This window comes from Pimephales promelas, chromosome 23 (genome assembly GCF_988280905.1).
Source record: "Pimephales promelas chromosome 23, fPimPro1.hap1.1, whole genome shotgun sequence".
NCBI lineage: Eukaryota > Metazoa > Chordata > Actinopteri > Cypriniformes > Leuciscidae > Pimephales > Pimephales promelas.
The window spans coordinates 20490098-20506336 of NC_142791.1; the positions used below are offsets into that span (position 1 = coordinate 20490098).

At 39.5% G+C, this 16239-nt stretch overlaps 1 protein-coding gene across 1 annotated transcript in view; it reads left to right on the forward strand.

The window, feature by feature from the left end:
• Nucleotides 1-16239, forward strand: part of apbb1 (amyloid beta precursor protein binding family B member 1) — a 124961-nt gene that overhangs the window by 42365 nt on the left and 66357 nt on the right. The window contains exons 3-8 of the mRNA XM_089126378.1: nucleotides 2554-2744; nucleotides 2839-2895; nucleotides 2982-3058; nucleotides 3390-3450; nucleotides 3531-3677; nucleotides 12387-12514. Coding sequence (XP_088982504.1) covers nucleotides 2554-2744; nucleotides 2839-2895; nucleotides 2982-3058; nucleotides 3390-3450; nucleotides 3531-3677; nucleotides 12387-12514 — 661 coding nt within the window. The remainder of the gene's footprint in view (nucleotides 1-2553; nucleotides 2745-2838; nucleotides 2896-2981; nucleotides 3059-3389; nucleotides 3451-3530; nucleotides 3678-12386; nucleotides 12515-16239) is intronic.

The window sequence follows — 16239 nt, forward strand, 5'->3', positions numbered from 1 at the left end:
ACTTTTTAACGGACACCCTGCAGCCAATCAGAATCGAGTATTCACCCAGACCATGGTATAATGTGTTTTAAATGCCGGGAGAAACCAGAGCAAGGGCCAAACGTCTAGCTGAGTCGATTGGTTTATACTTATACTTATGACTTGACTGATAAAGGAAAACGGGTTAATGCGTTTACATGACCACATGCATTGTCAAGTTTATTCAACATAATCGGGTTAAGAACGTCGTCGCGCTCAATCTCTGAAAGTGAAAGTAAAAACGGACTGCTTTCGGCATCTGCACTAAAGCCGCATTCCCTCAGAGACGACGATGATAACGGTAACTATAATACTATTTTAGTGATATTATTATTAATACTATTTAGTAATTGTATTGTTTTTAGTGTTAGTGTCATTAAACGTTTTGTTAATGTGTTACGTCGGAAACAAATATGACGAACAACGATGCCGTTTTCATCTTGGATCTGTAGGAAATTGAATTTCGCGTCTGTTAAAACGAGCACACTTGATAATTTGTGAATGGATCACCTTGCAATTAAATTTTGATGTGGGATGTTTTTTAGTCTGTTTTAAAAACATTCTCGTTGAGGAGTCCTCATTAGTGCGTGTCGGTGTTGCAAAATTTGTTATGAGGTGATGTCGTTGTAAATTTAGGCAAGGCAAATTAATTGTAGTTCCTAATATTAATTTAATAACAATACTAGCTTTATAATAATAATAATAATAATAGGCCTAATAATAATAATTTAATACGTTATTTATGGTAAAACGAGCCAATTATCATATTGATATCATCAAAGGAATCTGCCATCGGCGATATCTCAGACTATTGTCGATACACGATACTATCGTCTATCGGCACAACCCTACTCGCAGTGCCAGGTCCAGAAGTAAGGCCTGGTAATTAAAGTTGATGTGATGGATGGATCGTCGTTAGGATGACTAATTTAACTATAATAACGGATCGCCAGGTAGACGTATAGCAGTAACAGGTCGAGTTTCAGACACACATACAGTATAACGGTGTCCTGCCACGGAAAGATTTTTGCCAGCTGAGCTGGATGGTTATCTTCACCTGTACGAGTGAACATCAGTAGCGTGATGAGTCGCATTAGAGTGACGTCAACTCCCCTCTTTGATTGATTGGCTAGAGGAGGAGCTGTCAATCTAGAACTAGTGGACCAATGGTGACTATTAAGCCCGCCCTAATTTAACTGCAACATTTGGAAGAGCAAGCACAGAACACGAAAAGAAGAGCAAAAAACATGAACATAAATTTAGGTTTTGTGCAAAATATTTTTAATGTGTTTAAAGTTTTTATTCATGCTTGTTATTTTTTGATTCACACTTATTATATTTTAATCCGTGACCACGTTCTTTGCTTTTCTGATAATTTTGCATTATTTATTTCAGTTTGTGCAATATATATTTTTGCATGTGTTTTTACATTTTTGAATCACGCAAAAGGTGTTTCTTTTCCTTGGTTGTTTTGGACCTCCTAGCTCTGGTTGTTAACTGAGGAATTGGAAGCTTGTTAGTAGATTTTCTCTCCGCCATCCTGCTTCGTACAATCCAATACACCTGCGGATTTCAGGCCTGTGCATGTGATGTGTAACGTGTGCAAGGGTGATCTGTGGCGTGCACGAACTTTGATTAACTGAGATCTAACACAGCCCTGCGCTGACTAGATCAGAAAAACCGGGAGCGGTGGATTTTTGCAAAACAAATGACCAACTCCAGGTGGAGGTAGAAGCGCATGGTTTTTCTAAAACCGGCTGATTTATGTTTTTCTGTTGGACCGTAGTGTCGGTTTTAGTGAATATGATCACAAAAATCTTGCAAATCTTTACAAAAAAATAAAGTGTAGTCAGATTAAACTGTGTTGTTCACTAAACCTCAACAACACACCAAACAGATTTTTTGGAATCAAGCGTTTGGTCGGCCAGATAACGTTCTTGGATTAGATCGATACCTTGATCCAGATCACTCATATGCTGCTGAGTTTTGCACTTTTGTTGCTATGCTATGCTGCCCGTGACTTACCATGATTTTAATGATGGCGATAAAGAATATCTAGATCTCAACTGTTTGGTATACAAACTCTTGTTATCAATTAGGATTCATTCAGTGTTTTCCCCTTTTACCGGAGTTAAGAGTAACCAATATTATCATGGCGAACATATAAATACTCAAGATTTCACAGAGCATCTTCTGTATGTCTGATGTCAGTGAGACAGATTACAGGTTAACAATGGCCTAAAATAACATTCTGCTCAAAACATCATATCTCCTAAAGCAGGCTCATGTTGTGTGACAGAGCTGTGCCTCTATAGGGAAAAATACTTACAGTATATTTTTAATAATTAGCTGTTTAGTCCATAAGGGCCATACTGTTTTTGGCGAGTAAGCTATTGAGAACTATTGAAATCCATATTTGCAAGGCATTTTACTGCCAGGTGTAAACAGCCTCACCTGACAACCTTTGATCAGATCACTCGAAATGTTAAAACCAGGTGTAAACACACTCAAAGAAACGTTTCGTTGTTGTTCTAGAGTCCTATTGGGACGGCAGTGCATTTGAGACGGACACGGACCTGCCTGCTGGCTGGATGCGAGTGCAGGACACCTCGGGCACCTACTACTGGCACATTCCCACAGGCACCACACAGTGGGAGCCGCCCGGGCCCCTGGAGGAGCGGCCCTCCAGCGCCTCGCCCGCGCTCTCGCCCGCTGACCAGCCACAGGTGCACACGCTTACTACCATCACATCAGTATATAAGCACTGTTGTAGCCCATGTGAATGCTTATGTCTTTTAACATGAACACATTTGTAATTAGATTACATGGAGCGCTGTTTCACAATCAAACACGTTTAGTGTTGAAGAACTCTGGCAGGTAGGTGTCATGATGGTGTCACAGACGTACAAACACCTTATTCTGTTTTTATATAAGTCCATGTAATGCTGTTTTTAATCGCTTAGAAGGAGGATACAGCTTCTGATGAAAGTCTGAAGGAATTTGAGGGAGCGACTCTACGCTACGCCTCCATCAATCTCAGGTCAGATCCATCAAACATCAAGCTGAGCATCACATAGTATCACGCCACAATAACATCTACATGGCAGTGCTTTTATGCATTTCTTAGCTTATCTAAAGCCACTCACGTTAAGACTACCGAAGGGCTGCCCAGTCCTGTTCCTGCAGGAAGTCCATCTTCAGCCCTGATCAAACGCAGCTGAACCAGCAGATTAATATCTTCAGGAACACTTGATAACACAGAGACGTTTGGAGGAGCAGGGCTGGTCCTGGACTCAGCGGGATCGGGCTCTAGTGTTTGAGCTACTGGAGCATTGACCTGTCTCTGTGTGTCATCATCTTGTTGTGTGCAGTTTTTCTCAGTCTGAGGAGGAAGAGGAACTGTCTTATGTCAGCAGTGCCGAGGGGGCGAAGGTAAGCACACTGATGACTGACCACATACACATCATCTAGCTGTTGGGGTTCTTCATGCTTGTGTGTGTGTGTGTTTGCAGTGTTTTGCTGTGCGATCTCTGGGCTGGGTGGAAATATCAGAGGAGGAAATGGCTCCTGGCAGGAGTAGTGTTGCCGTTAATAACTGCATCCGACAGCTGTCCTATCAGAAACACAATCTCGACGACACGGCCGGCATCTGGGGCGAGGTGGGTGCTTACGTCTGGAAATTGTTAGAATTTGAATGGATTAAACAGACATTGAATGAATGGGGCAATTTATGTAGCGCTTTTATATACTACTGTACACCCAAAGTTCATATACTACAGTACAACCTTGTCGGGGCTGTCAGACATTGGCTGTTTGATAGTTTGGGGGTGGGTGGGTGGGTCTGATTATAATTTCACCAACAGTTATTCTGGATTGCCTCCACCAAACAAGTAAATAGGAAATAAGCAAATCAGAACACTGCGCGCCAAACAGCAGTATGCGCGCAAGCGTGAACCAGTAGTGTTTCTTCCACTAGCTCGTGGCCGGCATCGAGCGCGCTCACTGTGCAGCAACGCGCCCACGCGTGGATGGCATTCTGTCCGTGTATAGCTACAGTTTTTTGCTCTCGTATCCTGTACGCGAGTTTTAGACTAAATAAACGCCGTAGGGCCGTTCACATATTGTTTATTTTGCGTTCTCAAGTTCACTATTTCCCAATTGACGTGATTGTTTCCAGGCGCAGTGAGATGAAAACTTTTCAGAATGCTGCAAGCGCACCGGATTTCATGTTACAAGCAGCGCCGCCGCTCCCACCACGCGCATCACGCGCTGTGCGTAGGGAACGAAGTGCTGAGGGGGCACTAAAATAGCCTAATGAAAAATCAATCACCAAACTTCTTGTTTTAATCAGATTCAGTGCGTTCTTCATCTTCGATCCGCAGCGGCGCCGAGCAGAGAGCACGCCAGTGCTGGCATTTGATAAAACTAAAACACAAGGTTGCGTCTGAAATTATACATGCAAATACATTTAAAATCATTAAGTCTTAGCCTACTTACTAGGGATGCACGATATATCGAATCAGTATCGTTATCGCGATATCACGTTGCTCGATATACATATCGAAAGTCTCGCGATATTTATGCAATATTTTGTTTATGATGCGTCCATCACCGTTGCATTTCCCCCGATTCATTTCCTGATTCTCCTTCTCCATAAACAACATGAAATCAAGGTGAGGTTTAACTTTTCATGCTACAGATTTCCCACAGTGGTCAGAAAGAACAGGGGAGACACTTTGTTTTTCTCAAGAGTCGCGATTCGCTTCAAAGCTAATCGCCGTCACTCTCTCACTTCTCACTTGCTCTACTACCACATAGTCCCCCCACATACACACTTGCTGGCCGGCTCGACGCACACAAGCATAAACGTCAGGCCACCCTGGCAACTTCATGCTTTTTCACTGATCGGATATCTGATTTATCAAAATATGATTTTTCAATTCCCGCGCTATATGCAGATTTAATGGAGTGCACGTATGTCACCGAAAGCAACAGTTATGAGCTGCATACGATCATCAGGTAAAATAAGATCAGTTAGTTTATTTACTTTTAATGAAGATAACTGTGGGAAAAGCCTCTGCGACTTACTTTCACTTTGATTTGGCTTGATGAAGAGATGCTCAGCTGATCTGCGGTGATGCGTGTTGCAGTCGCGCGCGTCGTCATATCTGGCCATAACATGACAAGCCTGTAACGTTCTCATTTTTACCGTTTTTGGAAGGAGTACATTTGGTTTATTCAATAACGAGATGCATTTACATTTGTCCAGTTTCGTCTGGAATGCGGCCCAGACCACCTCCTGAAGTGGTTTGAGCGATTAGATTCAAATACGTCACAAATGCGTTTCACAGGGCCTTTACACCTGGTCTTTTCACGATCAGATAGCTATCTGGTCAAAGAAAACGCATATAGTGGCGTTTATGTTGCATATAGTATGTTCTGTGGACTTGCTTATTTATTGTCTTTTACACTGTAGTGTAGGCCTACACAACTAGTAAAACATGTCCTGTTCTGTAGACATGGTTATTATTTATTTATTCATGCTGTACCAGTCCAATATGACTGTCAGTTGAAATAAACCTTATGTTGTAAGAAAACTTGTTTTATTTATTAATCTTTTTTTGATGTTTTCCTATAACTTTTGTAGTTTTACATCCATTTAAAAATATCGAAATTAATATCGATATCGCAATATTCATTATCGATATCGTAATATCACATTTTTGTCAATACTAAGGATTTTCATAGTCGAATCTGATTCGTTAGATTTTGCCATAGTCGACTGATAGTCGAACCTTTTTTTTTTAGATAGGTCTAGCAGCTATGTTTTTTTTTTTCCATTTCAAACAAAAGAGATGGACGTATGTGCATTAGGCTATTCGTTCTGTGTTTTTTTTCTAAACAGGCTATGTTTAGGTAGTATTTTTCATGTTTTTATCACACAATCATGTTTTTGATGCAGTGGTGAGCTTGTAACTTGTAGGCTAACTTAACGCTTTAGCCTAAGGTTAGCAGCGACGATGCCGAAAATCAAAAGCTGTCACAAAGAAAAAATATAGCAAGGAGACATTTTAATTGTTTATTAATAAAGCTGAAGTTGACGATGCTGCGTGATCTTCGCATAGTGCATGCGCCAGAGAGAAATGCACAGTTCATTTCATAAGCAGAGAGCATTACGTTTTCTTTCATTTTGAATCGTTCTATTTACAAGTAGACATTTCAATATAGATATAGGCTATCTTTCAGATCTGTGGAGTAGACTATACTTATACGCTGAGTTGCGGTAGCTATATTTATGAGACGAGCTCCAGTTCACACATCGGTGCCTCGCCTTGATTATCAGTAATTGTCTGCTTTTCCTTCTTATTTATTAAATCCAGACAATTGGTTGATAAAACATTAATTAAAATGAAGAAAAAAAATGATAAAAAAAAAAACGAAATTCACTTTAAAGAAAGGCTTTGTGCTTTTCTGTTTGAGGTCTGTGCAAGTTTTAAAGCTGTCTTTAAGTGCTGCTTCAGAGCGCTCGTGTCTGTCGGAGAACTGTCATGTCTGTAACATTGTTTTTTCCTCTGTGAACACGAAAAAAAACATTTTATGTTTTGTGGAGAGCCAATCCTACCTCATCTGATTTGAGCAGTGTAATTCACAGAATTACAAAAAATATATTTTGCCTCCAAATCTGAGGCCATGGTCCTCAGCCGGAAAAGGGTGGCTTGCCCACTTCAGGTTGGTGGAGAGATCCTTCCTCAAGTGGAGGAGTTTAAGTATCTTGGGGTTTTGTTCGCGAGTGAGGGAAGGATGGAACGGGAGATTGACAAACGGATCGGTGCAGCTTCAGCAGTAATGCGGTCGATGTACCTGTCTGTTGTGGTGAAGAAGGAGCTGAGCTGTAAGGCAAAGCTCTCGATTTACCGGTCAATCTACGTTCCTACTCTCACCTATGGTCATGAGCTTTGGGTCATGACCGAAAGGACAAGATCCCGGATACAGGCGGCTGAAATGAGCTTTCTCCGCAGGGTGGCTGGGCGATCCCTTAGAGATAGGGTGAGAAGCTCGGTCACTCGGGAGGAGCTCAGAGTAGAGCCGCTGCTCCTCCACATCGAGAGGGGTCAGCTGAGGTGGCTCGGGCATCTGTTCCGGATGCCTCCTGGACGCCTTCCTGGGGAGGTGTTCCGGGCACGTCCCACTGGGCGGAGGCCCCGGGGAAGACCTAGGACACGCTGGAGAGACTATGTCTCCCGGCTGGCCTGGGAACGCCTCGGTATCCCCCCAGAAGAGCTGGAGGAAGTGTCTAGGGAGAGGGAAGTCTGGGCATCTCTGCTTAGACTGCTGCCCCCGCGACCCGGCCCTGGATGAGCGGAAGATGTCATGTCATGTCATATTTGCCTCCTAAAACTTAGATTTTTTGTCACGCATGAATGCTTGTCTATTTCAGGCTAAATATAAAACGCATGTATACCGTATTTTCCGCACTTTAAGGCGCACCGGATTATGAGACGCATAAGATACTGCAGTCAAACGTTTGACTGGGTTTGCGTTATGCTAGAAGATGTGCTGGGAATGTAGCGAGTGCGCGGCGCCGGAGTTTAGGCGTTTATTAATGTGAGTGCGCTGGAGCTGGGGTGGGCACGTAACTTACATTCGCAGCCTGACTCATAATGAGTATTCAGTGTGCGCTGACAGCAACAGCTGGCTGTTTTGAATGAGACGACCCTGTTACTGTGAACGGGGAGCGCTTGATGAACATTCTGTGACGCGCGAGCAGCCCCGGGGACAGTGTGTCTGTTCGTGTGTCTGTTAAGAGTGAGCGCTCGTGAGCGGGAGACACACATAACCTGATTTATACCAGGTTGAACTGGCCGTGTACTATTCGACTATAACGTTCATAGTCGAATCAGACCTCTTCCGAATCGAATCGTCGAATCCTCGACTATTAGAAGTCAGCCCTAGTCTTTTGAGAGAATAATGTTAGAAATCAAAGTACTCTTGAATCGCATTGCAGTAGTTATACTTTGTTCCTTGTATTTATTAGCACAGTCTACAGGAGCGGCGGAGTGATATTAAGTTACCTAGGCAACCAAGAGAGGTAGTGAGAGAGAGAAGTAATGAGAGAGAGGGAGAGAGAGAGAGAGAAGATGTTTAACACTTTTTATTTTCCTATCATGTTATACAATAATCACATTTTCATAATTAATGACAATGCATAATAACAATGAGTAATAAATAACATTTTAAATTCAATACTAATTCCTTCAAATTTCAGCAATACCACTGAAACACTAATTTATCATCATCATTCAAAAAAAATGAAGCACAATTGAAGCAGCTAAATTGTTTATCACTATAACTCTACATGATAACTGTGGCTGAATCCAATTCCACCTCTTCAATCGTTCCAATATCTTTTCAACCACTTCATCCAAATTCCTTGTCATATACTGCTGAGTGCCAAAAAAGATTCCAAGGATCTTCAATCCCTCTGTGTTCCAGTGGCACTGTTGTAGAAGATGAGGTGGAGCTTCTTCCTGCCACTGACCACAAAGTAATGCTTCCGTTTTATTCCAGTTTACCTTTGCTGAAGGTGCTTTTTGAAACCAGTCCAGACACTTGCTCAATTGGAAAATGTCTTCTTGAGATCTTATTATGACTATAACATCATCAGCATAGGCAGTAAGCCTTACTACAGCAGTTTCCGATATATTGTGATTGAGGACTGAAATACCTTGTTGCTTTTCTCTTAAAACTCTCAATAAAGGTTTGATAGATATTGCATGTCCTGAGAGGCTGCATCCTTGTCTTACACATCTGCCGCAAGTTCTTGTTAATGTTCCGTTTATCTTCAACATACTAAAAACATCAGTGTAAAGGATCTTGATCCATGAGATGAACTGTTCTCCAAATCAGAAAGCTGATAAGGCATTAAAAAGGTATTCGTAGTCGACTCTGTCGAACGCCTTTTCCTGGTCAAGTGATAAAAGACCAACATCAAGCCCATAAATCTCAGTAAACTGCAACAAATCTTGCACAAGAAAAAGGTTATCAAAAATAGAACGTCTTACAATAAGACTGGTCTTTATAAATTATTGAAGCCATAACAGTTTTCAAGCGGTTTGTTAATTCCTTTGAAAGTATTTTATAATCTATCCCTAAAAGGTAGATTGGGCGCCAGTTCTTCAAAAGTTCTAAATCTCCTTTCTTTGGCAATAACGTAATTATTGCTCTTCTACAACTTAGAGGAAGAATTCTTGATTTTTCACATTCATGAAATCAATGACCACAAAGCCTTGTAAAACTCGGAAGTCAGTCCATCCAGTCCTGGAGATCGTCCCACAGACTGCTGTTTAGCAGCCTCACTCAACTCTTCAAGTGAAAGTCGCTTTTCTAATTGTCTTCTCATCTTCATTCAGTTTTGGAGTTCCAATAAGAAAATATGTTGCTTCAGAATCACAAGGTTCAGCACTATAGTTGTTCATAAAAGGACAAAACTTGTGAAGTAATTTCTCTCTTGTCGGTTGTCTCTCTTCCATCACTGAAAAGAATAGGTTAGTGATTTCAGATCCGGTTCTTGAGCACCTTTGTTCTAGTTCCAGATCAGCCCAGACGCTGATAATCCTATAGTCTATTAAGCGCTGCAATCGAAAATAAGAAAAGTTTATTCTCTCTGTGTAGTTGTCTACCATCTCATATGATCATTGCAGGCCAGAGCTCCTTTTTTCTTGTGTGATCAACTTGATGATGATGTATTTTTATCAAGTCTAAGAGGGAATGAAACCGTTCCTAAGGCAGTTCACCTGCCCCCAATCAATGTATAACTTGTGTATAACATGAAACGGGGTGTGCTTAAATAAGTTTTAAATTACTAATTAACTTCTTTTCTCTAACCTTTTTTCTCCAAAGCAAAAAAGAATGATGTTGAAGAGTCCATGTTGTTAAGCTGAGTAAATCTTTTTTGTGCAATTGTTCCTTGATCTCTTTCTTCATGCAAAATTTTCATTTATCATGACATCTCTATAAGATGCAAAAAATCTTCTTAAATCTGGAAAAAAACTAGTCAAATTGTCGATTCCGTACACCTTTTGTTTCGTCATAGACTTTTATTTCACAGCCACTCAATTTTGATGTGCCTGTTTGAGAATCTATGTCTCCCATTTCTAAAAAAACAAAACCCCTTCATCTGAATCACTTTCAGACCTGGCGACACTAGAGCTAGCTGTAAATGACTGACTACAATTTTCATTTACTTCTAATTTTTCATCATTTTTGCAATTTGTTTCTGCATACTCCATCAATAGAGCCATATACTATGTCATCTCCAGTGTTTACATTATTTATCGCTACATTTCTCTCAACAACTTAATTTATTACTTTGTGAATGGCTGCGTTCTCCTGAACGGCTGTGTTTTTTCCTTACTTGGCCGCATTATTCTCCTGAAAGGCTGCTTTTTTTTCAGTTCATCGACCATTAAAACTTCCTTAAGAAATATGATGAGTGCTCTATTCATCCTTGAGGCAGATTTAATGTTTAAACCACCGACCTGTTCACTGATCGCTATCAGTACATCCTCAATGGACATGGAGTCATCTGGCATACACTTGCAACCATGGTCGAGGGTCAAACGGGAAAATGCAAGTTGATTGAACTATTTTACTTCAGTTTAAAAATTAAAGAGAAATGAAAAGAAAACAGGGAACGCCAAAATACAACAATGTGCTCTGATACAAACACTCTTGCTGCTACCCACAATCCTCAGAGAGAGAGGTAGTCCTGACTGTAGTGTGCTTCGCTTCTGTGTTTACTTTTCGGCAATGTAAAGACTCTGTTCGGGTCTGATCAGGGGGGGCATATCATAATAAATAATTTGCATAGCATAATAAATAATTGATAATTATTAATTATTCATACAGATTTGGATCAGACTGGTCTTACATATTAATAAATCTCCCATTTAGGCATGCTTATTTAAATTTTACTTGTATGCATACATGTGCGTCTCTGCAATTAACCACAAATTAATTGTAATCAATTACACAGACCACGTTTTACAAGACAAGTAAAATTAATTAGCTCAATTAATTTATAGAGTCGTGAAAACAAATTCTGTGGCCACAAGAATTTGCCTTCCCTGCTCCATAAACAAATACCCTTCTAGGTATTTTTAGTTACAGCTAGTAGCGTTTAATCGACATTTCATTGACTGGTATTATTTCATTGACTGGTATTATGAGCAAGACAATGATTCAGTCAAAATGAGCATAATTGTATTTAATAAAGCAACTACTTAAGCATTTACAACGTTACAATGATAGATGTATTTACAAACATTAAAACACAAACTAAGACGACGCAGGGCGTTTAGACAATGGATACGCGTGAGTTGGAGAGTGAGAGAGAGTGAGTTGTGAAAGAGGGAGTTACATTCACCAAAACAGTCAGTTAACCTCTCTGAACACCACGAAAACACTTTCTTTATGCTTCTTAGAAGCTCTAAAAGAGGGTATACTTGCAGAGCATATTTGGTCTGTGTGAGTCGCGGACTCGTTGCTCGGCCCGTTCGGGCCACGTGTCGACTGGAAGTGTTGTCCCACGTGGAGCGTTTTTTCACGGCCCGTCCCGGCGCGTGCATGGTTGGTCGCTTGTGCGTGGCTCCTTTGTTCCGTAGGGGAGTCACGTGGCGTTCGTTGGCATTCAGCGCGAGTGTTTGAAAGGCTTAAAGTCTTTGAGGTGACGTTACCCGAGGAAATAGTTCGGCAAAGTCCACTTCCTTTCCTGGGAGACGAACTTGGTAGTCCATTTGAGGAAAAGACAAAACTTTTAGACGAACAAAGTTGTGTTGAGTCCTGGCACAGTCTACTACTAACCGGAGCAAAGTAAAATTCCGCCGCTGGCGACAAACTAGTTCCTATTAATGTAATGCAAGAGTACTTGGATTTCTAACATTATTCTCTCAACAGACATTTACATCAATAGACTTGCGTTATAATTTATTTGCATTTGGTGTACAGTGGAGTGGGTAAAACTGTTTTAAATGGCAGGCTGCCAGTTACCGTTGACCATTCTGGAACGACTGGATGACTTTTTTTTTTTTTAACTTTCTCCACTAATAAATACCACTAAGGCTAAATTGGAAATGAGGCCCGATGTCCAAAATGTTGATCCTCTCCTTTAAACTCCGATATTCTTGAGGGTGAGCATTTTTGGTTAAGTGCTATATCCCTGACAATTATTTACAATGCAATCAAAGACAAGAAAATAAAGAGAAATGGGAAATCATGTTGAGTACACTGAACTGTGTGTTAGTGTATCACGCCCTGTGCTCTTCCTGGCTGCATCCAGGATTTGAGTGTATTGTATTTCTTGTGTGCAGGGGAAGGAAATGCTGCTGGTGCTGGAAAATGAGACACTGAATCTGGTTGAGCCTCATGGACGAACACTGCTCCATTCTCAGCCCATCGTCAGCATCCGTGTGTGGGGAGTGGGACGCGATGATGGCCGGTGAGTCTGGAACAGCAATGCTCTGGCTGATGCTTATCTTTATAATTAAGATGATGCTGAATTACTTTGTAATTGTGTTTTTTTTATTTTGTCTGTCCTGCTGCATCCCGGATCCCAGGGAGAGGTAGTGTGTTGCTGTGTATTATATTATATTGTATTGTGTTGTTTGCTTTGTGTTTGCTATTACAGTATCAAGCATAATACGTCCAAAAATGAAATTTCTGTCATTTTTCTCACCCACATATCAATTCAACATTCATCAACACAAAAGGACAATTCTTGATGATGCTCTTTTACAGTTAACTACTGTTCATACATGCATAGCTGTTAAGCTAATGAAAAACAACGTAAAAGTGTTATGTACTGTCAGCGATTTTTAAAGTGTGGGTTGTGTTAAGTCACTTGGCTGCAGCTAAATGTTTCAGTGAAACACACACACGCACGCAAGTACTATAGTCTAGGGCCGCACGATGTACCAACAATAAATGAGAATCGCGATATTACTTTGTGTGATTTTCGAATCGCAAAGACTGCATTTTAATTATATAAATATCAGCTTGTCAGTGCAGCTGATTGGTAGTAACTGCTACTCCATCTGAACACCAGAAACACCAGACGGCGTCTCACACCACATTTCTCTCTGAACACCAGAGGGCGTCTCACACACACCACACAGGGCTCCAGACCAACTTTTCCACTGGTTGAACTGGTGCTACCAACTTTCTCAGTTGGTCGCACCAGCATTTGATCTGGTTACACTTTTTTTTTTTTTTTTTTTTGCTACATGCCATGGGATTAATCAATGCATGCTGATGAATAGTGGTTTTAATGGACCAAAGCTAGCAAAGGCTTTCTGGGTTGCAGCATAAATACCTATAATATATTAATTGTCAAATTTCATGATTTTCATTAGTTTAGGACAGTAATTTTAATCTGTAATTTTAAGCTTTTTACATTTGAATTATATACATTCTATCTATTTACATTTGAATCATAATCTTCCGTATCTATCTATCTATCCATCCATCCATCCATCCATCCATCCATCCATCCATCCATCCATCCATCCATCCATCCATCCATCCATCCATCCATCCATCCATCCATCCATCCATCCATCCATCCATCCATCCATCCATCCATCCATCCATCCATCCATCCATCCATCCATCCATCCATCTATAAGCACCATCTTTCTATCTTTTAAAAATCATTAAACTTTCAAATGTATGCATTACATTTTGAAAGATTAGTATTATAATAAGCTAATACAGATTTTTCGTTATCAAAGTTTATAGTTGTAACAAAAATCAGAAATCTCACACTCTTTACCTTCTGCATTTTATAATAATTTCCTTTTCCTCAGTCGAGCGATTACTCTCATCTAACCGCTGAAAAGACGTAGGAAGGGGCACGCTGTTTCATGAGACATTTTCATTTTTATATGCCTTAAAGGGTCATGAAACCCCAAACCAAATTTTCTGAGATTATAACAGAGGTATGTGTGTTGAACACCATTGAAGACAATGTTAGCATCTGTTAGATTAAATAATAAGGTTAAAATGGTTAAATTTGAGTTTTTTTCCGCTTTTTTCGTCTTCCGGGTTTAAAATATTCATTGTAGCGGGTGACTTGGCAGTGCACTGCACAGTGCGTTGATGACTCATCGGTGTTATCCTATGAGAAGACACGGCCTCTTAAGTATTCATGACACCACGTGGATCTTTCCAACGACAGACATGACAAACTGTGATATCGCGTAGTAACGTTAGATGAGAGAGGCAATCATGGGACGCAAACTATTTGTTTTCATGGTGCAAAGTCCAAGTGCGTTGAATATGTTCCCCGCGATGCTGCCAGGGCTCACTCTAAAAAATGATGTGTTGGATTTACTTAAAATATATATGCACCATTTTTGCATCAGACTTTTTAAGTAATCCCAACTTGGAATAATTTTACTTAAAATTAACAAGAAAATCTTTGTTATATGTACTTAATTATTTGAGTTCACGCAACATTCTTTACTTAAAAATGTATGCATCAGGTTACATATATTTTTAAGTAAAGAATGTCACGTGAACTCAAATATTTAAGTTTATTTTATGTAAAATTATTCCAAGTTAAAAATTTACTTAATTAAATGATTACGGATTACTTAAAAAGTATGACGCAAAAATGGTGCATATATCTTTTAAGTAAATCCAACACAGTGCAGGCCATGTGAGATCAAAACAAATCTTAGTTCTGTTTACTTAACATTTAAGCTCATTTATATATAAAAATAAGACAATTAAATCAGTTACCATTTTAACTTATTTTAGATCTTCAGCTTACATGTCTTAAAATAAATTAAACATGCAAATCACACACAATAAAGCATTTCACTTTATTTTTTATTTTTTACCCAAAACTTTTAAATTGCATCTTAAAATATATTAAAATAGAAAACAGTTGTTAAAATAATAATAATAATAGTCACAATATTACAGTTTTTTCTTGGATCAAAGAAATGAAGGCTTGGTGGGCAGAAGATATATAGGCCTATATTTTTTTTTTTCAAAAATCAATAAAAAACAATTAAATGTAACAAATTAGTCCATTATTAAATGCCTATAAATATAAAAAATAGTCTATTAATATCTATTAATTTAAACAAAAAAGAAGTTAATTAATGACTTTTGTCCAGAGGTTTTGAACGAATCTCTTCAAAAACAACTACTGGAAAACAGTAAAGATCTACAATCTTTATTTGAAGCTAATTTGAGCCCGCTCAAGTTCAAATTCTTCTACCGAGAAAGACGTTCGCGGCAAACGAGTCACCCAATTCGCGACGCCCGGCGCGAATGATGCGTCTTCGCGTCTTTGCAATGACTATGAATGTAATCTGCTATCGCAAATAATTAAATTCACGTTCTGTGTGAACACACCATTAATGCATAAGTTAACATCATGGTCATATATTTTGAAAAAACACAATATACTCTTCAAATACTCGCGTGCAAAACACTTATTTCATTCATTAACATGTAGACTACAAACGTTTACATTCGTAAGTAACACGTTTCTAATTGTTGATGCAAAATTTGTAGCAATTCTGAAATTCAGTTAAAAGTAAATTTCTTGACCAAAAATGCAATACATGATCATGTGTAGGCCTAAGTACAAAAAATAAGCTTACCTCTTCTCAACGTCTTCACATGTGCTGTGAAATAAAATGGCTTAAAATTTTTGTCTGGATAGGCATCACGGGAAATTGCATATCACGTGGCTAATATAGTTACTTAAAATGATATGCTAGATTTACTTAATTTTGACGCAAGTTGACATGCCTTATGTATTTTTCATTTTATTTATACATACATTTAAGTGCACCTAGTAACTTATATTTTTGTGTTACACACACTATATATGTTAAGTAAACGTTGAAAAGTTATGAATACTTAATTTTTTATGTTTGATCCAATTACTTTTATAAGTAATGGTTGTTCAGCCAACGAATCGTTTTTTAGAGTGCTAGACTCTGGCTCTGGACGGTTGGTTTGCCATCAAAACACGGACATGTCTAAACCTGATCCAAACTATAGTGTGTGCCGCGAACATTTTCGCGAGAGAGCTGCGACAAGTGGAGAATGATGGACTTCGCCTTGTTGACAACTAATCCAAGTTGTGTCTTGCGAGTGATGCGGTATCCCGAGGACTTTCTATCCCTTCAGAGGTGTGTGTGT